Raw genomic sequence first — 24,503 nt, 5'->3', positions numbered from 1 at the left:
CTAACACCTGAAATATCGCATCATCATTGTCTCACCCAGAAAACGGCAAATTCCTCCAAGGCAAGAACATACTTATCTTCTTGGCCTCAGGACTTAGCACAGGAGCTGGCACAAAAATGTTTGCGGAATGCCTCCTACCCCCAGCCAAGAAAGTGCCCTTTCCCTGCACCATGCTGCCTGCCAGGCCTTCCTCTCTTCTGCGGGAGCACGGCCCCCGGCTGCTGCTCCAAGCTGCTGAGAAAGGTTCCAGCCCCGCCAGCAGCTCACAATAGGCCCTTTGACGCAACTAGATTGGGCTGTTTCAGAAAAACCCACATTCCCTGCCATAGCACCTGTCACTAAGGCCAGTGTCCCTGCAGCTTCAAGGCAACACAAAGCCACAGTGTTCACCAAGAAACAAGAGCAGGGCACGTCGCTGGCAGAGCCAGCTGGGGAGAGCTCTCTGTCTTCTGGGAAGACAGGAGATGAGGTGGGAAGGTTGAGAGGGTCTTGGAGCAAACACTCAGCCTCTGGGAATGGCCTGGTTAGGAGATGGGAGAGTGGGTTAAGGGTAGAGACTGGAACTTTTCGGGGCTTTGCCTCAGAGATACCTTACCTGCTCTTTTCTCTCAATCTTCTTTTCACTTTGCTCAGGAACTGGACTCTCAGGAGGTACGGTCAGCCGTAGTCTGCAAACATTTGCCTAGAAGAGAGGGAAAGGAGAAGCCAGTTAGGAGTCAGCATGTGAGGCAGAAAGAGCCAGATGACCTTGGGCTTCTCACAGCCTGTTTCCCCTACTTCCAATGGGGATCATTGCCCTGATCATACAGGAGCCATACAGGAGATAAGGCCAGCCTTATCTTCACAGTACCAGGCCAGCTTGGTACAGCACAGGTAACCACCACCCTGGGGCTTAAAGAAGGAAACTACCACATCACTTGATCCATTTCAAACATTTCTTTACCAATGGCTCAGGTTCCATAACGATATGTGTAGAATGATCTCATTTCACAAGTATAGGCAAAAATATAGCTAGAGGGACAGAAGCCAAAATATGCACAGCGGATATCTCTATTGGGATGGGAGGGTGCTTTCTACTTGCCTATATATTTAATTTTTCTATACTATACATGTACATGTTTAATCACAACTTTTTTTCAAAAAAGTCCACATACCCATGTTCATAGCAGCATTATTCACAATAGCTAAAAGGTGGGAGCAACCCAAATGTCTGTTGACAGATGAATGGATAAACAAAATGTGATTTATACATACAATGGAATATTACCCAATATTAAAAAGGAAGGAAATTCTGACACATGCTATAACATGGATAACCCTTGAAGACACTTTGCTAAGTGAAATAAGCCAGTGGCAAAAAGACAAATACTGTATGGTTCTACTTAGATGAGATACCAGGAGTACTCAAAATCATACAGACAGAAAGTGGAGCTGTGGTGGCCAGCGGGTAAAAATACAGGGAAAGTTAGTATTTAAAGCGCATGGAATCCCAGTTTGGGAAGATGAAAAAAATCCTAGAGATAGATGGTGGTGCCATTTGCACAACAGTGTGGATGCACTTAATGCTACTGGACTATACACTTAAAAAGGGTCAAAATGGGTAAATCTCACAAGTACGTTGCTACAATTAAAAATTTAAAAAAAGCTGTCCCTGTTTGCTTAATACAGACTAAAATTAAGACAGTTAGCTGGAAAGGCATAGGAGAAGAAAATGTAATGCTTACGAGTTGGTAAGACATCTGACTCCTTAATTAGCTGTACCAGCATGAACATTTGCCACTAGTCACTGAGATCCTCATGTCAGTTTATTAAAGGTTGCCAACAAAGTTCACAGAAATATTGCACAAAGGTTCCTAAATGATTTTTTAAAGTCTAAGTTGTACCATTTCTGTTAAAAATAAAAAAGCATTACATCATTCAGTGAGAGAAGCTACAACTTGTGTGATTTATCATATTCTGTTGACAAAGGGTGACTAGGAGCAAAGTCATATCCCTACTCAACAGCATGAAAAATGGACTACTATAATCTGTAGTACAAGGGGACAATAACAGTAATAATAGTAATAGCTAACCATGTATAGGAACCTTCTAAGTGCTTTACAGGTATTTATTCATTTAACCCTCACCACAAACCTATGGTAATAGATTCTCTTACCTGCCCCATTTTATAGATGAGTAAGCTAAGCCTCTGAAGGGTTACATGACTGGGAAATGGCAGAACTGAGATTTGAACCCAGGCAGTCTCTGGGGCTTGCATTCTTAGCTCTTATACTCATGGCCCCCATCACATGCCTGAAATGCCATATGGGCTCGATCCATGGGAGTGCTGTTTGCGCCCTAGTATGGATTGAATTGCATCCCCCTAAAATTCATCCATTAAAGTCCTAACCACTTTCTTGGCATCTCAGAATGTGACCTTATTCAGAGACAGGGTCTTTACAGAGGTAATCAAGTAAAAATGAGATCATAACGGTGGCCCTAAATCAAAATGACTGGTGTCCTTATAAGAGCGCAAAATCTGGGGACAGATACACATACAGGGTGAACGTCATATAAACATTAAGATGACCTGTCAACAGCCAAGGAGAAGGGCCTGGAATAGATAGTTCCTTCATAGACCTCAGAAGAAACCAACCTTGCCAATACCTTAATTTTGGGCCACTAACCTCCAGAACTGTGAGACAAGAAATTTCTGTTATTTAAGCCACTGGCGTTGTGGTAGTTTTCACAGCAGCCCTAGCAAACAAACCCTTTCCACCCCCGCCCCAGTCTGGTTGGCAGGGTCACAGATCTGCACTGGTCCACAGGATGGCCTCTGAGCAAAACTAACCTGCAGCCTAGAAGCCCAGAGCTACAGGAACATGAAACACCTCTTGAGTTCAACCTGCCCACCTATGAAGAAACCCAACACCCAAAAATGTACCTGACAGGTGGCACCAGCCTGTTCATTTTCCATGAACAGGTTAGGGATCCCAGGTTTGGGACCCATGTTAGCACTTCCACATATACCATTGCCGCCCTCCAAGGCATTGCACTTTGCTACCAGGCACCTCTAACTTCCTGATCTGAGCTTACACCAGAATTTCTACCTAATGGACCCAGGGTTGTCCTTGGACTACAAAATAATTCCCCTTTCTCTAGACAGTCCTCCTGTCCCTTGAACCTCCTTTCTTCTGGATGAAACAACCCCAGTTCTTTAAATCACATGACTTGGTTTCAAGATCCCTCTCCATCCTCATCCTCCTTTTGGCAAGCATCATCCCCCAGGGGACCCCGGAATCAGATGTGGCCTGACCCCCACGGTTATCATTGCCTCTTGTGCGGCCAACTTTGCAAGCAACCTTCAAAGCTCACCGTCGGTCATGTTGGCCAAAAAAAACCAAGCCATACTACCAGGTAGCTCTCTTTCCTGATAGGCAACAACACTGATGGGAATCTTGAATCTCTCCAGAGAAAGGCAACCCTCTGGCTCCAGGCCCCTCAGACTGGTTTCAACCATTTGCACAAGCATCAAAGTGTAACTCAGACCATATAGACAGTCCAAACATGTGGTGCTCAACAATCTCCTCTTAGGCTGGGTCTAGTCCATGCATAATTCTGCAAGGAAAAGGAAGTCCTTTTCTCCTGCACCACATCCCATACACACACACACAAGTATGCACACATGTACATATATCCTATGTACACACACACACACACATACACAGGCACCAACATCTACTATCTGTGTGTCTATGGGAAAGTTACTTAATCTCTCTGAATCTCAAGAGTAAAATGGGATAAAAGGAGAGTGTCACATAGTAAGCCTCTATGAATATTAGATATTTTTATTTTGATTTGATTATTTATTTATTTTGAGACTGGGTCTTGCTCTGTTGCCCAGGCTGGAGTGCAGTGGCGCAATCATAGCACTGCAGCCTCAGTTTCCTGGGCTCAAGTGATTCTCCAACCTCAGCCCCACAAATAGCTGGGACCACAGGCATGCGTCACCATGCCTGGCTAATTTTTTATTTTGGTAGATAACGAGTCTTACTATGTTGCCCACGTGGGTCTCAGACTCCTGGGCTCAAGCAATCCTCCTGTCTCGGCCTCCAAATGTGTTGGGATTACAGGCATGAGCCTCTGCACACAGCCAGATATTTTTACTATTATCTAGATGTTATCATCATACTATATGCTTCAAAATGAAACAGACCTGCTTAGCCTCACAGCCCTGTTTCCATGAAAATAACAATTTGGTCAATGAATCAGAGACATTAACACTGTAAGTGATGACTTTCAGTTGGTTGATTATTTAGGGTCCTTAACGGCCATAATTTTCAGAAAGAGGACCCCATGGGTCCAATCACTCCAAAGTGAGATGGTCCCTCCCCTGGCTTGAGCCCATTCTTCATCTGCCCATCTATATTCCTCAACATGCTTCCTATGATGGGCTGGGCAACCCTTATATGAAGCTCTCACACTGCGCAATACCCTGAGGTATACAAAGCCACAAGGTAAACAGAATGCATAAAATAAAATGAACTTGTAAAATAAAACACACGACTTCAAAGACACTTGGCAGTTACAGCAGGTGCTTGAGGCTACTGCAGCACCCTGTTTAAAGTTTACTCTTGTCAACAGAGGTGCTTTATCAAAACATTAAGGAGCACAACGGGTTTTTCTTTAATAAATACTGACCCACTGACGGACTGGCTGTTCAGGAGCAATTTAAACCCAGCTTAGAACAGGATCACACATACTCCTTACAAGACAGCCAAATGTATGGTCATGGGGAAAAAAGAAAGTTGCAGAACAAAACATTAAGAATAATCCTATTTTTATTTTTTAAATATTCTCTGATAATTTGTGTAGATGTAGGGGGAAAATATTCTTAAGGAAACACATTTCTGTGTTGGTGGCAACAATGTTAAGTATATGTAAGTTTTTAATTAAAATATTAATAGTAGTAATAGTAATAATAAAGACTGGGAGAAAATATGTCAGAAAGAGACAGATCCAGAAAGAGACTAATCCTTCCACAAGACTGCTTCAGGAGCGGCAAGAGGCACATTCTAAAGGTCTAAAAGGTATGCTGAATCCCTAACAGAAGCACTAAGGACAGTAACCCCTGAACCACCCATAAAGTTGACTGAGTACAATCTACCTCCCTCCATTCATTCACTTTTAGCAATCTCCCCATGGGAAAATCTTCCCCTGAGTAACATCAAGGCAACATTCCTTACCTCCGAGCATTTTACGAGGCTGATATCCATGGTCTCCTGAAACTCATATACACAATCTCCAGAGCTGCCCCAGGCTTGGCAGTGCCTGAAGGGCAGGTAGGGCACTTTATTCCCAGGGGTTCCCAAAGCAGCTGGTTCAGGGCTTGTGTTATGAACAATGCAAAGAACTGCATCCTACCTTGAACACCACTGCTACCTGACCAGCTGTCCCTGGGGGCAAGGGTCTCTTCCAGGGAATCGAAGCAGGAAGCTGGGCTCAGTGTACTTTATTACTCAGTTAATGAGCACCCACTACTTGCAAAATACTTTTTAGGGACTATGAGGGTACCACGATGGCAAAAAAATAGCTGTGCCCCCAAGGAGTACATAATCTAGAAATATACCCAAACAAGGCAATCAAGAACACTTGGAATAACCAATACAAGGTGTATGGAGACAGGATAGCTTTGTGGTTAAAGCACAGTGAAAATGCACTTCCTGGCTTCCAATATTGGTTCTGACACCTACTAGCTTTGAGACCTTTGGAAAGCCACTTAGTCTTCAGTACTTCCATTACCCTAGTTGTAAAACAGAGCTAACAATACTGCACCCTCTTAGGAAAGTTGTGAGGATTAAATTAGCTAATGTGTGTAAAGAGCTTAGGACAATTTCTGGCACGCATTAAGCACTGTGTCAGCATTGTTTATTATCACGGGAATATAGGAATATAGGAAGAAGAACACTAATCTTAATGGGAGGTGGGAGTACATGGGAAAGTCCCTTGGGATACCATTTGAGCTGGGTATAGAAGGACAGGAAGAACTTCTCAGGTCAGTGAGGTTTGGAGAACCCACCATCATAACAACAACAGCTATCAGGCAAAGCGTTCCAGTCTGTGGCAAGTGCACAGAAGCTGGCAAGTTCCAAGAATAAGAACCTAAGCCTGGGTAGGACAGGAAAATGAACAAATAGGTAGGGGCTGAGCTATCAATCTACAAATGCATGATAGAGAAGCACTGGCTGTAGTCAGAAGACAATAAGGAGCCATTCAAATCTTTGGAGGAAGAGATTAATATTCATATCTGAGTTCATTCAATAATCCAACTGGTCATTTTCAGTGCCTCCTGTGTTCCATGCACTACAAAATGGATGGAAGGGAAAACACAGGGGGAGTGATCAAGCAAGCTTTGTACCATCACCACTTTTATAGCCCCTACCGTGCTTAGCATAGTATCTACACATGATGGGCACTCGCTCAGCACTGGGTTTTGTAGTTTTTTTAGGTTGAACTAAAACAAAGTGAGAATATAGCTGAAACTCCCTGGAGTGCCTTGCACTTTCTTGAAACCAACCCCCCTGGGAGGGATAGCAAGGGAGGGACAGGTAGCATTCAGGTTTCCTCCACAAGAAAAAGCACAACAAAACCCTTTTTGGCAACTCAGGGCCTCTGGGGGCGCTCCATCAGTGCCCCAGGGACATGGGTCCCCTTGGGCCTTGTTTCTGACCCTTTTGTGGAGAATGGATGGCCTGGGTCTCACTTAGGGGGTACTCTGCAGATCCAGTATCATCATGCTCTCAACTTCGGGCACCTGGGTTCACCGAGGGGAAAAATATCCATCTCAAATAAAAAGGGGGTGGAGAAGATGACTCCGGGAGGTGACAGGGGTTTGCTAAACAGTTTACGGTGATGGATTTCCCTGAGGAAATTAGCCGAGTGTATTTACATTTCTCTCAGGCCTGTTCCACTTTGTGACTGTGGATCCCTGCCCAGCTCCCCCTAATGACAAAAGGTGGGGCCCTTGTAAGTGTGGCTGCGGGGAACAGACCCCAGCCTCTCTGCTCAGCACAAGTAGCAAATCCCAGGAGCCTGCAGCAGGCTGCATGCGGAACGGAGCATGCTCCATCTAGATTAGACCTCTTGGCTCTGCTGTGGCCCTGAACTTGCAGCCCAGTTATCTACATCAGGGTGGGGCGAACTTTTGCTGTAGAGAGCCAGACAGTAAATATTTAGGTTTTGCAGGCCCCTGTAAAAACCATTCTTAGCTCAGAGGCATACAAAACATTCCTGCTCTCTGTAGCTGTGTCCTGTATCAGGCACACAATGTGCCCCAAACGCCAAGATCCAGAGAGAAAACACAGGTGGATGAAGGCACACAAAGACACCAGTGTGACTTGGCAGTGTGAGGACTCCCCCGCCCTGCCCCACCACCACCCTGCCCTTCATCCCACAAGGCCCAAGGGTCCTTTCTGCAACACGGTCCCAGGAGTGTCTGCATTTCCAAGAAAGCTATAGAAGAGAGTAATGCTTGAAGAAATATTCTTAGCTTGCTGCATATTAGAATCGCCTGGGAAGCTTCCTAGCTTTTCTGTACTTCCAGAGGTTCCCAGTTAATTGGTTTGGGATGAGGTCTCGACATGGTTATTTTAAGCCTGCCAGTGATTCTGTGTATAACCAGTTGAGAACCACTGACTGAATCAAAGGGATGAAGCTCCAACTGTGCAGCAGGATGAGGCAACTCGAATATTTGGAGGACTTCCCAGAACTGTCAAACTCCTCACCTGGGCCAGCATTCCCACGTATTTGTCACCCATTTCCTGCCCAGGTGGGTCAGAGGTGATGGGATGGCTTTAACCCAAAGCTTCTCTTCCTGTTTTTCCATTTGCCCATTCAACGTTAACCGTGGCTCCTGCAGGACCTGGTGAGATTTCTGTTTTTAAGTGCCTATTCCACCAGCTCTGGGGAGGGGTGGTTCCTAAGCCCTGTCTTCCAGTAGGTAATCATAGGTGACACAAGTAATGGTGGCATGCACAGGCCTCTAGAGGAACACAAGAAGGAGGGTTCAGGGTTCAGGGCAGGCTTCCTGGAGGAGACAACCCTTATCAGAGGAGAAACATGAAGAAAAGCAAAGAGGCAAGCAACAGCATCGAAAGTTTGGGGGAATGGCAAACAATTGGGAATATCTGAGAAGAGTACATACAGGGAGGGGAAACAGGACAGGCACGGGCCCAACCAGAGGGCCTGGATGCTACCCTAAGGAGTGTGAACTTTTTCCTTGCAGTACCGAGGAGGCTCTTGAAGCAGAGGACTCAGGAGACTAGATTTAGCATCTTAGAAAGATCACCCTGGCCTTTAAGAGTGAAAAAGAGCCAGGAGTGTGGCTGACACTTAGGAACTATCACTCGCCAAAGAGGGAAAGAGGTAGACACCAGTGTATTGCTCTTTTGTGTGCTGGAGAAGCACTGGAACTCCGTAAGACCATAAGGCATGATGAGTGCTGAGAAGTATCTTGGGTTGAAATATTTAACATGGTCTCTAGTTAGTCAGCCCTGCGCCCACAGCTCCTTGAACTCAATTAGACAAGAACATTTGAGGCTAATTGACTTGAAAGCTTCCCCAGTGACCAGGGCTTGGTGACACCAGCCTCCAGGTCTCTTGTTCACGTACGGATGCACGGCATAGGTAAACTACAACAGGGACCTCATACACAGCACTTCATCAGCGCCCCAGAGACAAATGGGTCAAAATCACATTCCACATCTTTTGTGGAAAAGCCATGGGATCTCCATAAATGTCTAGGAGAAATCAAGTTTCCTTACGAGTCTCCAGAATTCACGTCTGTTCATCCTATATCAAACAAGGCGAGGTGAAAGAAAAAAAGCATAGAGCTGGGCACCTTTTTTTCTGAGCCTACAACTGTCATTTTTGACCAGCAGAGGTTTAAGCCCTGCCCTTAGCCCAGAGGACGCCATGGTTCCAAACCCTCACAACTTAGCCCATCAGGGGCTGGCTCAGGAGGGCCCTGTGTGCAGCCAGTCTGTTTTCTGGGTGCAGCAGGATCCACCTCCCCTTCCCCAATGAATGCTGCAGCCAACTTCCTTCCACCAGATGCCAAGGGTCCCACAACATCTGGGTTCCTTCCTCAGAACCTGTGGGATGATAGAGAGCTTGTGTGCACAGACATTCCTGTCTCCTGAGAAAGGGGAGTGCGGTAAACACCTGTCTGATCATTCAGAAGTCAGCTAAGGAGAATTCTTTACTTTCAGCCAGTCAGGCAGCAATGGGACATAGGAGAGGGGCACATTAGCCAAGGAACAATGACTAGCAGGCCCATTCCAGTGTTTAACAGAGGAAGCCTTTGCCAAATAGAAAGAAATATCAGCAAGGGCAGGCTAGGAGAGAGTCCTATCCTGTGACCTTGTTGGGTTTTGTTTTGTTTTTTTCTGTGCCAGTGAGGGGTCATGATACCAGCAACACCAGTCAAAAGTCTCTTATTATCAAGAGAGCAAGGTGCTGGAGAAGATCCTTGACAGGTCTATCATTCCACGCCCAGGAGCGGAACAGCTTAGCCAAAAATACTCAGCACTAAGTATCGTGCCGAAAGGTCGGTTGTGCGGCTGGGTTGTGTGCTTTGCGGGGAAGCCACAAAGCAACACATGCCTTCCCCACAAAGCACACAACCTAGCCACACAACGAACCTTCCATTTCAAAGGCCCATTTAGCAAGACTAACTGGAATTTATAAAATTCCTTTCAAAAGCATGAAGCAAAGTCAATATTTTTAAAATTGTTTCCCCCCATTCCCCAAGGTCATCTTCCGGCTGTGGTTATTCTCCAGTCAATTTGTCTTCCTGCTGTTGCCATAGATAAAACTATTTTTAGTGCACAACTGGTTTGAAGGGAGTTTTTTTAATTTCACAACTTCTGCTGGTTGGCATCCATAAATGCCTTTCACAGCTTTGTTTATCAGCTGACAGAAATTACTCTCGCCACCTGTTTGGTTTTTTTTTCCTTGAGAGATGATTTCAGATAAGAAGGAAATACAAATTGCAGGTGGCAGCCATTGAACAAAGGCTAGCTGGTGACAGTCCAGTCAGCCACATAACCCTTGGCAGCTGGCTCGCAGGAGTCCCTGCTCAGTGTCAGCTGTCACCACCACTTCTGGTTGGCTTGAATATCTGGACGCACATAGGCTGGTTTCCCCTGCGGTCCCAAACTTGATGAGCTCTTTGGATGAACCAGAAACACAATTTTAATGGCTAACATGTTCAAGTCCATCACTTGTCCACCATCAGAGAGGAATAACAGAACAATACAGTATTTACTGAACAACTTTCAACTTCAGGTACACTTCCAATTATTATTTGGTCTACAATTTTATTTTCAGGACATCCTGTTGCTGCTTTTCTAAACAATAGGCATTTCGTCCCAAAGCAGGTCCAATTTGCCATCATCATAAAGTAGTCATGTGTCATTTAACCATGGAGATGCATTCTGAGAAATGCATCATGTGATTTTTGTCGTGGCATAAACATCATAGAGTGCACTTATATAAACCTAGATGGTATAGCCTACCACACACCTAGGAGATATGATATAGCCTGCCATTCCAACACCATCATATATGCTGACTGTTGTTGACCGAAATGTGGTTATGCAGTACATTACTATAAATGCCAAGTATTCCAGTGAGATGGTTATTTCCTCCTTTCAGTATCCCAATAACTTCAATTCCCCTACAAATTCTACTCATCCTGCAAGATTAAACTCAAACATCACCTGTAGGCGGGGCGGGGTGGCTCATGCCTGTAATCCCAGCACTTTGGGAGGCTGACGCAGCTGGATCACTTGAGGTCAGGAGTTCAAGACCAGGCTGGCCAACATGACAAAACCCCATCTCCACTAAAAATACAAAAATTAGCCGAGCATGGTGGTGTGCACCTGTAGTCCCAGCTACTCAGGAAGCTGAGGCAAGAGGACTGCTTGAACCTGGGAGGTAGAGGCTGCAGTGAGCTGAGATCACACCACTGCACTCCAGCCTGGGTGACAGAGTGAGACTCCATCTCAAAAAAACATACCTGTAGTGAGAGCCTTCTCCACATGTCTCAGGAAGAACCTTTATTTTAGCTTCTACAGAACTTTGTAAACTCTTCATCTCACTATAACCATCACCACTTTGTTTGATGTTAGTTTGGGACAATGTCTGCCTCTACAGGTAGAGTGGACCCCAATGCCAGCCCTTTACCACATAGAAAAAGGTTTATGAATGTTCAATAAATCAATTAATCAACATCTCACAGCTTCCCATCACACACACAATCCCCAGCACACACACAGATAGTACCTGTAACATCTGCAAATCATGAGCAGAGCTAGAAACCGTAAAGTTGGGGGGAACCCTACACCCTTTAGATAGCTTCTTTCCAGAAACAAGTACCAGTGTACTCAGGACAGCCCTGCATGGCCTGAACCTGAGCCCTGAGTTCTCCAGTCCAAAATATGTCTGCCATCTTATTCAAAAGGCAAAGTCTTTTCAAGAGTGTCACAATGTGCCCGACACCAAAGAAATACTCCAAAGGAAACGTTTGACCAAAAATCTTCAGAAATGTGATCTGGTATACTAGTCACTTTTGCATCAATCCACCATATTAGGTTAGGTACCCCAACTAATCCCCAGCTCTGGAAGGGAAGTTACAGAGAATCTCATGCAATTCATGCAGTCTGGTTACACATATGATCCTCTCAGGGCTCAGGGTTAGCTTTTCAGTGACTTCATTCTTTCTCAGTTGCAATTGTGTTCAAATTGAGAAAGATTTCCATAGAAAAATACAAACACCCAACTTAGAGTAAGGCCAGGACTGTGGTTGGAAAACCCCTTGGACCCAATGTGGATCTTATTCTATGATGCTAATGATTGGACAACTGGAGTTCTGTCAATCTTGGGCGTGAGCCAACTGATGGATTCTGAGGGGTGTGTGTGTGTGTGCACGTGCATGCATGTGTGTACACAACCTAAGTGTCTGGTGAGTGCACACACACACACACCTCAGAATCCATCAGTTGGCCTATGCCCAAGAGTAACACATCTTTCTTCTAGAGCTAAAGAAAGACAGTTTATAAGGTGACCACCATCACTCGCTTAAGACATGTAAAAGCAAATAAGCAGGTCCAAGACCTGCACGCAGACAGGAGGACCAGTGGGGGTTTTGCTTTGGACTTAACTACCTGTTTAAATCTTGAGGAAACACGATTACAGAAGTCTCAGAGTAAAGAGGTACCAAGTGATAAGTACTGAAGATCATGATAAATGGAAGAACTAAAAAGCCACCAGCCAAGCCCCTGGCAGTTGCTCGAAGGCGTTGACCCTGTTAGAAAGATGGAGCATTTCTTTTATAGAGCATCTGGAGAGATGGGAAAAGATGGCACAAAGATAAAAAAGAAACAGCACTTCCAAAGGGAAACATTCCCTGGAGATGCTGTCCCGGGCTTTCAGTGCTGCCATTGTTGTCACTGTACTAATATTTAAATCAGAAAGAAGTGGTTTACATAAACCAGAGTGCCACACAGTTGGGCTCCTGGACGGCCGGCTGCTGTTCTGGTTTGCACAGTGGTGCCCGGCTTGGCTAATCCCACTCCAGAATTACCCTGTCACTAGTGGACACAAGTGATGCCGTCTTTCTTTTAATTAATGGAAGAAGGAAAGTTTGAGTTTTAAATACATTCTTTATTTTCGGTCTTAAGGTAGGGACACTGCACAAATGCCTTCCTTGATTTTTAAACTGGTGCCACCAATAAACTCGGCTTGACAGAGAGGCAGGAAGGAGAGGAAATCTCTGGGAATTCCATAAAGTCCCCTAAGCCGTCTCCTACCAGCTGGTGGGCCCCCTGAAACCTCAACAGGGAAGGTCACTGCCAGAGCCGGCACAGGACCGGGGAGTTGAGCCCAGGGTGGGGCGTCAGGGCCAGATGCTGGCTCCCGAGTTTTCCCATCCCTAGTCCCCTCTAGAGAGGGCGGCCGGGATGGGGGAACTGGACGGCGGCGGCTCCCGCCCCCAGCTACTCACCCTCCTGCTGGGCGCCCCGGGCGTCCTGGCGGCGCCGCCCGAGAGCAGGGTGACCGTGGACGTGGAGCGCAGCATCCCGCAGCGGCGGTCGGTAGCGGGCTGGACGCCGGCGTTCCTCGCGGGCCGAATAAGCGTGCGGGGCCCGCCCTGCGCGGGGGCGACGCGGGACGGCGCCGGCTACTTGCAGCTCCAGCTGCACCGGGAAGACCCGGGGGTGGGGCCGGGGGCGGGGCCGGGCCGGGGTGGGGCGGGGCCGAGCGCGCTCACCCGACCAGTCAGGCTGCATTTTCTTCCGAGGGCGCCGACCCGGTTAAAGTTGAGCACCATCCTCTCCCAAGGTGCTGCGCCCTCCCAGGGTCAGTCCCAGGGCAAGAAGGAGCCCTGGACAGCCTGGACCCCCACACTCTCTCTGTCCCCCGCAGAGTTGAGGTCCGCCTGCCCATTCGGTCTCATGACCTTCCCCCACCCCGAACTGCCCCCTACAGCCTCTACACGCCCTCGGATCACTGGGACCCTCACCCCGTGTTATTCAGTATTTCCTGAATGCCTATTATGCGTCCGCACCAGCAGCCAACCCAGTCGACAGGCTCTTGGCCTCGGAGAGTTTGCAGTCTGGTGGGGATGACAGGTGCCGGGCTATGGTAGAAGAGGAGATCCGTGTATTACGGGAGCACACAGCCAACCTCAGAGGAGGTGATGACTAAGCTAGGACCTGAAATGCAAGTCGGAGTGGGCCACACTGTCCATATTTATTCAGTGATTACTGTGGGCCTGCCTGGCGAGCACTTTGCGTATGTTACCGCATTTAATCCTCACCAGTGCCCTTTGAGGGAGTCACTGTTGTTACCCAGTATCCCCGTTTTGGAGATGAAGACATTGACTCACCTAGGGATTGAAGAACACAGCAGGTGCCCCACTGGCCTCTCAGTGGCAAAGGTAGGATATGAATCCCCCAGTCCGTCCCCAGTGCCTTGCTTGTCCCCTCTGCTGTCTCCTAACAGAGGGAGGAGGGAGTCCCAGGTCGAAAGAACTAGCATGCACAAAGATGGAAGGAAAGCACGGGAAGGTATAAAATATGTTTCAAGAATTGCAAGTATCACAGTGCACAGAAAGAACAGTGGAGAAGCAGCAGAAGGGAGCTGAGGAGATCATGAGGAACCTGTGTGCTTAGTTGGAAATTTGGTCTTTGTCTTGAGGACAAAGTGGTTTTCAGCAAGGAAAGACACAATCTCTGTCTACTGGTCCTTCAAAGCCCAGGTCAAGCACTGCCTCCCCACTGAGCTCTCCGGAAACCCCTTCCCCAAACACTCATGCTCAGGAACTTAGCAGCTCCGTGGGACCGTGTCTTCTGTTAGAGTTATCCATGTGCGTGCCTGTCCCCTCTCCTTCTGGAGGGCAGAGGCCAGGCCTTGACCCTCTCTGAATGCCCAATGGCACCAACAGGCAAGATGCTGAAAAAAAATGTTGCTAAACAGAATTACAGATGATCCTGTGGAACTCACTCCATTTGCAGATGAGGAAACTGAGGCGAGTGTATACAAGTGACTTTCCCAAAGTTGCACAGCCTGTTCTTCGCCATCCCCATCATCATCCTCACAGCAGCTGTGCCTGTGTCCTAAGTGCTTTGTATGCATTTTCTCAATGAATTCTCACAGTGCCCCACAAGGTGGGCTACAGTTATTGCCCCTGTTTTGCAAATGAGGAAACTGAGGCCTGAGACATTAGGTTAATTGGTGAACAGCTGAGACTACACATCTAGTCTACTAACCCAAGTCTTTCTGCTTTTCTGCTACACTTCTGTCTGCATCCTCCCAGCCACCTACCCCTTCCAAAAAGAAAATTGTTCATGAGAGGTTCCTTCCCATTCCACTTCCACGAAACCCTCTAATCCACCCAAGTCTTCTCCATATTGTTAACATCCTATTCACACTGTGCTATAGTTCTTTACAAAAGCAGCAGATGGCTCACTAGCTTGTGAGCTCTGTGTAGGAGCTGGATCTTGTTTACATCTCTGCCTGTCCAATATCTAGAGCAGATAATTGACGTGTGGCAGTGCAGAGTAAATGTGGAAAGAATGAAGAAATGATATTACAGAGTAAGATTTCAACTCACTCATAGTCACACAAAACAGAAACTAAGATCCTTGCCAACCCAGCTCCTAGGGTGGGCCAGGGACTCCAAGCAATTTGGCAGCTGAAGCAACCAGAGCCCCAGGGTTGTCCCAGCCAGGTCATTTCCCCAAAGCTGGCTGACAGTCACCAAGGGCTGTGGGTGGTGTGTCCAGGCAGATGCCAGGTCCTGGCTTATGCCACAGCTCCTCCCTAACAGGCCAGCACTGGGAATCTGGGGTCATAAGGAACAGCAAGAGAGAGAAGAGTGGGGAGCCCAAAAAGTGGGAAAGAAGGAAAATGGGAAGACAAGTAGGACTGAAATCAATGGAATAGTGGATCTGGAGTGGAGAGGAAAAAGTGAAAAATGAAGTCACAGTCACTGGTTTCTATTAATAGCTCTGAAAGAAGATGATTTTTTAAAAAGATCAACTCTTTTCAAAAGAGGAATCAAAAGCTGAGAACTTCTGCGCAGTCAGAAGTCCTCTGGAGTCTACAGAACAGAGAGCGGGGAAAAGGGCCAGTGGAAGGGAAACAGAGATAAGGGTCTGGTGTGGAAGGTCTCCACATGCCCTTGCAACATGACTCATCTACTCCAGACCCTCTGAGCATTGGTGATGAAGGGGTTGCTAGTGTTTGGGCTGGAGAGAACAGGAGCTATGACAAAACTGTCTTGGCTGCCATCCTTTTCTATCCACAGAAACAGCCACATATGCCTAAAAGCAGTCCTAAATTTCTCCGCTAAAGCACAGGGGTGTAGAAATTCCAGCTGTCTGTGTAAGCACCCTTCATTTTCTTGTAATCAGTTACTGAATTTTATCTCCTTCTCCCATCCCAGTTCCTAGAATTATCTTTCATATCCTCTAGGCCTCTGCTTCTGAATTGTCTTTATTGCTTTCTGCTAAACCCTTTCCAAATTCCATTGGCATCTTTAGTTGAGAGACTTAAGATAGAACCCTTTTCTCCAGCAAAGTCCTGAGCAGCAACGATTCATTATTTCTTGCACAAATGATCAAGAGTTAAATCACTGGACAAGAGCACACAGTAGATGAACCCAAGCAATGACAGCCTTCCTGATATTTTGTGCCCTCTTCACTCTTATGTCTCTGAAGCTTCCCTTTCTTTCTCTCCCATTCAGCTGTGACAGCATCCCAAAATCCTGGCATATTCTCCCATTCTGCATGCCAAACAGACCAAACTTTCACAATAGAAGAAGGACACATTTCCAGCCAAGGACAAGGGCAATAAATTACAAAGCCCCTTTGGATAAAGTAGAACAAGAAACACCCCATATTCACAGGTTGTCCGAGAAACAGGGAACGGGGCCTAGAGATAAGGAAGGCAGGTTGAGAGGAACCCAAAACCCCAGCCAAGTCACCCACATACACAGCAGTTATAAGCCTGTCTAGACACAAGGGCTGGAACCAGTTGCTGATCCACCCTGGGGAATAAAAGCTCATTGCAAATCATTCTGTTGGCTTGCCAGTTAACCCAATGAACAAACAGGCAACCCGCAGAGTAATAATAAGCCAATTCATGGAACAAATATGTACCAGTCACCTAGTATGTACTGAGCACTGGGGACTGAGATGAGTAAGACAGCCCCTGTCTTCTAGGAGTTCACAATCAAACCAGGAAGAGAGATGTGCACTTAGCAAATAAAATGATAGTTAACACTTTTATATGGCACTTACAGTGTTCACAAGACTTAAAATGCATCAACACATTTAACTGTCACAGCAACTCAATGAGGAAAGAATTGTTATGTCCCTTATTTTGCAGATGAGAAAATGGAGCGTCAGGGAGGTTAAGTAACTTGACCACGGTTCCAGCACTAGTAAGTGGTTAAGCTAAGCTTCAACCCCAGGCAAGATGGCTCCAACATCTGCATACTTCACAATTCACCTCCTCTACTGGGATAGGGGATAGGGACCAGATTTGAGGTGTGTCCAAAGCACTGATGATGGGCAGGAGGGAAGCTGCCAGGGCAGAGAACAATAAAGGCTTCCCTGGGAAGGTGGCATAGGAGTTGTTGGCCATGAAGAAAGAGGAGGAAAAGGTAAGCGCATTCCAGACAGAGGAGCAGGAAGAAATAGTGGGTCGGGGGATGTGGGAAATGCATGCTAGCCAGTTCAGCTTGAACTTCAGGGCAGAAGGGAATGGCCAGAGACAAGTAGGGTGGGGTTCGATTGCAAACGGACTTGAATAAAGTTGAGACTTAATAGCAGATGATGAGCTATTAAAGTTTTGCAATTAGTGCAGTGATACAATCAGATTTCTATGAAGAAAGATGGTAGGCAGCAAAGAGAGGAGTAGGAATGGAAGACAGAGGCTACAAGGCAAGTACTTTGGAGTGCACTGGAAGTGTGGCCATGACATAAAGAGGCTCTGCACTGCGGCAGTCAGTGGCAGTGGAATAGAAAGGAGGGGATGGATTCAAAAGGCAGAAAATCCACAGAACTTCATGACCAACCAAAAGCTGGAGGATTTTCATGAATTATAGGTCACCCAAGTGAATAGTCGACAAATACCTCTACAGATCCTGAGGGATGGGGAATCAGCTATGAAAATGAATGAAATAAAGGATGAGTGATTTCTTTCCCAGCCTTGGGACTTCACTATGCATTAAACACAGTGGGACAAATCTCAAAACCTAGAAGAAGGTGGCATTCTTACTTTTCCAAGTAGCTACAACTACGAGCTTGGAGAAAACCTTTCGATACAAAGACAGAAACCTTACGTATTTACTTTCTCAGGAAGATACACTGACGACTGTCTTTAAGAGGAAGTAGACTCCACCCAATGTCAAAAAAAAAAAAATAGTAAAAACAAAAAGGAAGTAGTCAGTCAGGTGAGACATGTGAAAAGAATTAGGGGCCTTCCTGAGCAGCACGGGGCAAGAAGCATCTCTTTTTGGAGCCCATGTATTTCCTTGAGTAATTTCCCCAAAAGTTAGTGACCGGTCAGTAGTTGTCATTTGGACAAATTAAAATATGAGTAGTAACTGTATTGAAATCTATACCAAAAATGAAATAGATAATCTATAAAAGGGAAATCCTTTTCTGCTCTTTTCTTTAAAAATTAAGAGTCCTGAAATATTTTGTGTGCGTATTCAAGCAGAGCATCTGATATGTCTATTTATGCAATGACTGTCATTTTAGGTCACCCTCTCCCAGAAGCAGATTCTGAGCCAAGGACTCCTATGTAGTTGATCATTAGGGAGGTGCTCCCAGGAGAAACCAGGAAGGGAGTGGGAGACCCAGGGAGGGGAAGAAACAAGCAAGGATGCAAACTTAGGTAAAGTTTGATTCAGCCTGATCCACGGGAAGCTCTGCAGTGTAAATTGCACCTCATAGCTACTTCTGCCTCAAGACAAAATAAATAGGGCATTCGTACTCTATACTAGTCGGTCATTGGCTAAATGTTCCCTGGGTATGGGGATGGAGGGTCGGGGAGGTACATGAACTTTCTGGCACTTGCAGCACTCCACGCGGGCAAGGAACCTGAATATCCTTGGAAAATCCTCTGAAGGTCACAGGTACAGACAATTAGCATCCAAGGATGCAAAAGCTAGAGAATGGACACAAAGAGCAGATGAAAGTTGGCCAAGGAAATATGCATGGGTATCAACTGTGTCCACTATAGCTATATATTATTTCTGTATACAAATCAAGATATAAAGGTAGATACTGGCCAGGTGCAGTGGTTCACGTGTAATCCCAGCACTTTGAGGGGTTGAGGCTGGTGAATCACTTGAGCCCAGAAGTTCAAGACCAGCCTGGGCAACAAAGTGAGACCCACGTTTCTACAAAAAATAAAAAAAATTAGTCTTGCATGGTGACAGGCACCCATGGTCCCAGCTACTCAGGAGGCTAAGGTGGGAGGATTGCTTGAGCCCAGGAGGTTGAGGCTGCAGTGAGCCATTATTATGACATGGCACTCCAGCCTGGGCAACAGAGGGAGACCCTGTCTCAATAAATAAATAAATGTAGATACCAGTGGGTATGTAATATGTCACCACTTAGAGTAAAATCTCTGGGACAATGGTAACCATAAAGCACTGTATGACCCACAGAGTCTGGTACAAAACAATATGGATATAGACAGAGAATCAGAAGAGAGAACTCTCATCTACTGATTGAAGAGGTAGGATCCAAAAAACAAACAGGCTGGAGCCAGGAGCAGAATCTGACAAGATGAAATCTGGCAGGAATAAATTTATGATCCTAACCTTGGGTCCAAGATCAAGAAGAGCACAGGACAAGACTTAGCAGACCCAGCTCAGCAGCAGTATGTGCTACAGATGCCTATGGAACTCAACATGGCCAGTAGCTCCACAGAAGCCCACCCTTCTGTGCCCTAGAACATCTCATCTGATTTCGCGTGGGATTCAGAGGAAGGCAGCTACTCTGTGGTGCTGGCCCAAGCATGCCAGAATGTGGCCTTCAGGTCTGGGTGCTGTGGTTTAAAGGAAAAGGGAACACCCAAACGATTTCAGAAGAACATGACCCAGAGGGTATAAGAACTTGTCACTAAATGATGGGAGATTCAAGTGATGGACCTGGGAATATTGTCCCTAGAGAAGAAAAGACTGGGAGACATGTTAAGTGACTTCTCTTCTTGAATGTCCCTCACTGTGGCAGAGAGATTAGACCCTCTGTGTAACCCAGAGTGTAGGACGGGGGCTGGTAGGCAAAAGCTGCAGAGAGATGGAGCTCAACCGCAATGTAAGAAACAACTTTAATAGCCAGAGCTAGCCAAGGGAAGGCATAAAGGAAAGAAATTGGGAAGGGTGGAAATGATGGGCAGGGATACCGCACACATAGGCAGGGAATTCCCCATCCCTGGAATGTGGCTCTGCCAGTGGTCACCAAGCCAGACTGCACACCAAAGCCACCTGGGGACTCGCTAACACTGCACTCTGGGTCCCAACCCACAGTCATTCTGATTTCATGGATCTGGGATGACACCCAGAAAGCTATGTTCTAATAATCTCCCCAATTTTTTTTTATGCCATCATCCAGCATTTGTATTGGGCCCAGGTCTGAGACTGCTGGTGAAGACAACTCATCAAGGATGACTAGAAAGGACTCAAGCTTAGGTGGGGAAAGGGGCATAGAGTAGATATATTTATTCTCTTCAAATTCCAGAGGTCTGGGGCCTTGGGATTGTGGGATTCTAGCTGACAAATCAGAGGAGTCCGTCTGATGAACACTGTTTAATAGAGAGCATGGGCTTTGGAGCTAAACTAACACGCGTTTACATTCAGATTGAGAAGTCTTGGGCAAGTTATTTTCATTCTCCAAGTCTGAATCTTCTCACTTGTGAAATGGGGGATAATAGCAGCACCTCTTAGGGTTGTTGTGAGGCTTGAATGAGATCATAAAGTATAAACTATATGACTCTAGTAAAGTCATAGCCCTCAACAAAACTAAAGTCCCTTCTAAAGAAAACCAGGAATTGCCTGCTCATTTTTTTGGTAATGCTGAGTATGAAAGATGACAGAATACTTTTTTAAGTTTGGAACAATTTCTTCAAAGCAAAAAAAATTGAGTGTTCCATGCCAGTGTTAATATAAGACATTTGGAAAATAATAAAAGCCCTTCTTTTCCTCTATTTGATTTGCTCTATTAAGACAGATTAATATAGAGAACCAACCTATTCTTAGCATGTAAGAAAAGAATTGCATAACTTTTAAACAAAAGAGTATTTAAATTTTAATCGTAGGAAGATCAATAATACTCCCTAACATTATTTTTCTGCCTTTAGGCCTCTAATGAACTCATGTAAACAGGTTTCCATTATAGCTTCTCTGACAAGTATAAACTTTACCATAAAACATAGCATATGAACCATTTTCCTCTAAATTCAATTTACTCTGTCCTAAGTCACTATCGGCCCCACTCCAGCTGACAGGGGTCTTTCTGATACACCATTAGTGGCTTCAGGCAGGGTCTCTGTTTGTGGCTGTGAAGATTGTTCACAGCACAAAGGCTTCGGGCTAAAAGAGCTAATGTTCCCCCTGACCAACTATGCCACTGACACTATCCCTATAAACTCCATAAAACTAGTCTGGGAAGAAGGGAGGGGAAGAAACGCAAATGAGCCAAGCTTGCAGCACACTCAGCATCCATCATAAGACCAGCTCACTGTCTGACCTGCTTCTTCATGGTTGTTTAGTGCCTATGGCCTCAAAATCATGTAGATCCTGTTCCAAGATTATGGTTCCACCTCACTGTTCTCTAGATAACAACTTGAATATTATCAAACCTTAAGTTTTCCATTTGAGATATTCTTCAGGTCCTGCATGCCAGTGAAACTATGGATGTCAGTTGGCCTGAAGGACCCCATGAAAGTAGACTTACTAAGGAATGTAGTTTCCATACCCTGATGATTTCATCCCCCTTACCCCAACCAATCAATGACCCCCATTTTCCAGCCCCTCATCCTCCATTATCCCCTTAAAAGCCCCAGCCCAGAACTCCTCAGGGAGATAGATTTGAGGATCTCTTCCCATCTCCTCACTCAGCATTGTGATCATTAAACTTTTTCTCTGTTGCAAACCCTGCTGTCTCAGCATATTGGTCTGTTACTCCACAGTAGGTATATGAACCTGCTGGTCCTGTAATACTCCCAGCTTGGGGCTATGCTCACTAGAGGAAGGGATGCCATTTCTACTTCACACAAAGTCATAGGGGCTCATGGTTTTCCTGCCCTGGATGTGTGGGGCTCTGTTATTTTTGTGCAAGATCCACACCCCCACACACACAAAATACCCTGTTCCTGCCCATAGCCTTCCCCAGCTCAGTTAATGGGGACTCCTTTCTTCTAGTAGCTCAGTCCCAAATCCCTGGAATCACTCTTGCTTCCTCCTCTTACTCTCATACCCTACATGCTATCGATTGGTTTTACCTTCAAAATATATCCAGAAACTAAACCCTTTCAATCATGGGGGCTTAAGCCACCATCACCTCTCCCCTAGATCCTTGCAGTCCTAACTTGTCCAACAGCTTCTGCCCTTGTCCCCAAAGTCCATTCACAACACAGAGGTTAACCCACACTGCTCTGCCCAAAGCCTCCAGTAGCTTCACACCTCTTCAGATAAAAGCCCAAGTCTTGGGCATTTGTTTGTGTTTACATCCCCTAAGTGAGACCCAAGTTTGATGAGGCAGGGGTTTAGTGTGTTTTGTTCATTACTCCAATACCAACATCTGCAACAGTCAGTGCCTGGCACAGGACATGCAGTAAATCATTCTTGGATGAATGAGAGTGCTCTTTTGCCACATCCCCAGTACTGCAGCATGTTCAGATGAGTCCATCCAAGATCCTAACACCTCTGGATAGGGATGGTATGGGCTCCATTACTCATTGGACCTGAAAAATACATCTACTTCTGGTCCAAACCTCCCTCTAATCTGACTATTTCTTCCTCCCTCACTCAACAGCATGTCATCTCAGCCTTTCCTCTTGAAGAACAAATGTCACTAATCTCTCAGTAAGTTGCGGTTTCAAAAAGCAAAAGAAACTGCCGATTTGGACCTGTGTAAAAGGCCCTGTAGCAAGGGAACAGAAAGGCTTGGGGAAAGAGGGAAGCATAAGGAAAAATACCTACAGCAGTAAAAACAAGGGACGACTTAATCACTCCATCAGTTGTGTGGTGACACACCTTAACACTTCATTGCAGTCATTCATTCCCATGTCCTCAGCACTCTCCTCTAATGGGAGTGAGTGCTTGATGTCAGAGGCTACTCATTAATTGGAGCCGACACATGTACATCCAGAGACACACAGTCATCGTGCTGGGTGCCAATCCCCAAACCCTGCTTCACTGCAACCTCAGAGCAGGAGTGGAAGGAGGGACTGGGAGGCTGTGTGCTTCTGTCTCCTGGATACAAGCTCTGTCTCTGCCTTCCCACAAAAAGACCCCATCAGCATCCTCTCAGTCAGCATCACTTCACTGCGACCTCTTCTGATAGCCACTCAGCTCCCATTGTCCCTGTTAGGCAGGGAAGATACCCTAGTGTTGTGATTACTCCCATTACAGCAGATGTCTGCTCAGAGGGGCAGGAAGGAAACTTCAAGATCTACTCCAGCTGTGGGGGCTGATGGGGAAATTGAGTTTAGCTGAGAAATGGGAGGAAGCTATTTAAGCAACTCCCAGTCACAGTCCCAACCATCAGTCAGGAACAGGGAGTTTAAGATTAAACAGCTGCAAATGCTGATAGGTGGGCTGAGACCTGCAATAGAGCCAGAAGAGACACTGGGGACGTCCAGGGTGGGCTGCCAGGGAGGTGTGGGACTTCAGGCACAGAGCAAAAGGTTCAGGATAGGATGACCAACATGGTCCGGTTTGCCTAGATTTTCTGTTTTAGCATCGAGTCCTCTGTCTCAGGAAGCCCCATCAGTCCCAGGCAAACCAGAATGGTTAGTCATACCAGATCAGAGCAGCCAGCAAACATACAGGAGGAAGACCAGACTCTGATATGAACAAGGGATGCTGGGGACACATGCAGAACTGTGACTCCAGAATAGTGGCCCAGACAGAAAGCCCAGGTGTGAGGACCAGGACAGAGGAGAGAAACTTGACTTAAAAAGAAGTGAGGTTAGGCGGGGCGCGGTGGCTCAACCCTGTAATCCCAGCACCTTGGGAGGCCGAGACAGGCGGATCACGAGGTCAGGAGATCAAGACCATCCTGGCTAACACGGTGAAACCCCGTCTCTACTAAAAAAATACAAAAAACTAGCCAGGCTTGGTGGCGGCGCCTGTAGTCCCAGCTACTCGGGAGGCTGAGGCAGGAGAATGGCATGAACCCGGGAGGCGGAGCTTGCAGTGAGCCGAAATTGCGCCACTGCACTCCAGCCTGGGCGACAGAGACTCCGTCTCAAAAAAAAAAAAAAAAAAAAAAAAAAAGAAGAAGAAGTGAGGTTAAGTCTTTTCAAGGAGGTTAAAAGGCATTCCATTTATTTAAAAAAAAAAAAAAAAACTGTAGTCAAATAAAATTGGTAAAATCTAGGTTAAATAAAAGTAGGCAGGTTTAAGACAGTACCTACTGCCCTAATGTGCATGGAGCATCTTCAAAAGAATAACTCTTCAGGGTTTTTCCAACTTAACTGACCACAGGGCCCTCCCAATCCCATGGAATACCTGCTAGAATAGAGCTCACAGGAGGCCAGCAAAACGCAAGCCTAGACGGGGAGAGACACTGCTTAAAGCAGCCTTTCAGGAATGTGCCTTATCTGGAAAGAAAAGTTCGTTCACGCGGAGGCTGATTAGCTGGGTTAATCATTGTCAAGCTAGAGAGTCAGATGGAAGGACAAAGTCTCCATTTTAGAACTCATGGCCAAAGCGG

At 46.2% G+C, this 24,503-nt stretch overlaps 1 protein-coding gene across 2 annotated transcripts in view; it reads right to left on the bottom strand.

The window, feature by feature from the left end:
• MYZAP (myocardial zonula adherens protein) overlaps positions 1-13,253 on the bottom strand; it is a 93,789-nt gene extending 80,536 nt beyond the window's left edge. Inside the window, exons 1-2 of one of the 2 annotated variants that reach the window (XM_008016468.3) lie at positions 13,046-13,253; positions 596-682 (exon numbers count right to left, since the gene is read on the bottom strand). In XM_008016468.3, the coding sequence (XP_008014659.3) occupies positions 596-682; positions 13,046-13,120 (162 nt within the window). In that variant the 5' untranslated portion in view covers positions 13,121-13,253. The remainder of the gene's footprint in view (positions 1-595; positions 683-13,045) is intronic. The other variant, XM_008016467.3, reaches the window with a different exon arrangement.
• Between the last annotated feature and the right edge of the window lie 11,250 nt (positions 13,254-24,503).

This window comes from Chlorocebus sabaeus, chromosome 26 (genome assembly GCF_047675955.1).
Source record: "Chlorocebus sabaeus isolate Y175 chromosome 26, mChlSab1.0.hap1, whole genome shotgun sequence".
Lineage (NCBI taxonomy): Eukaryota > Metazoa > Chordata > Mammalia > Primates > Cercopithecidae > Chlorocebus > Chlorocebus sabaeus.
This window is presented reverse-complemented; position numbering and strand designations above follow the sequence as displayed.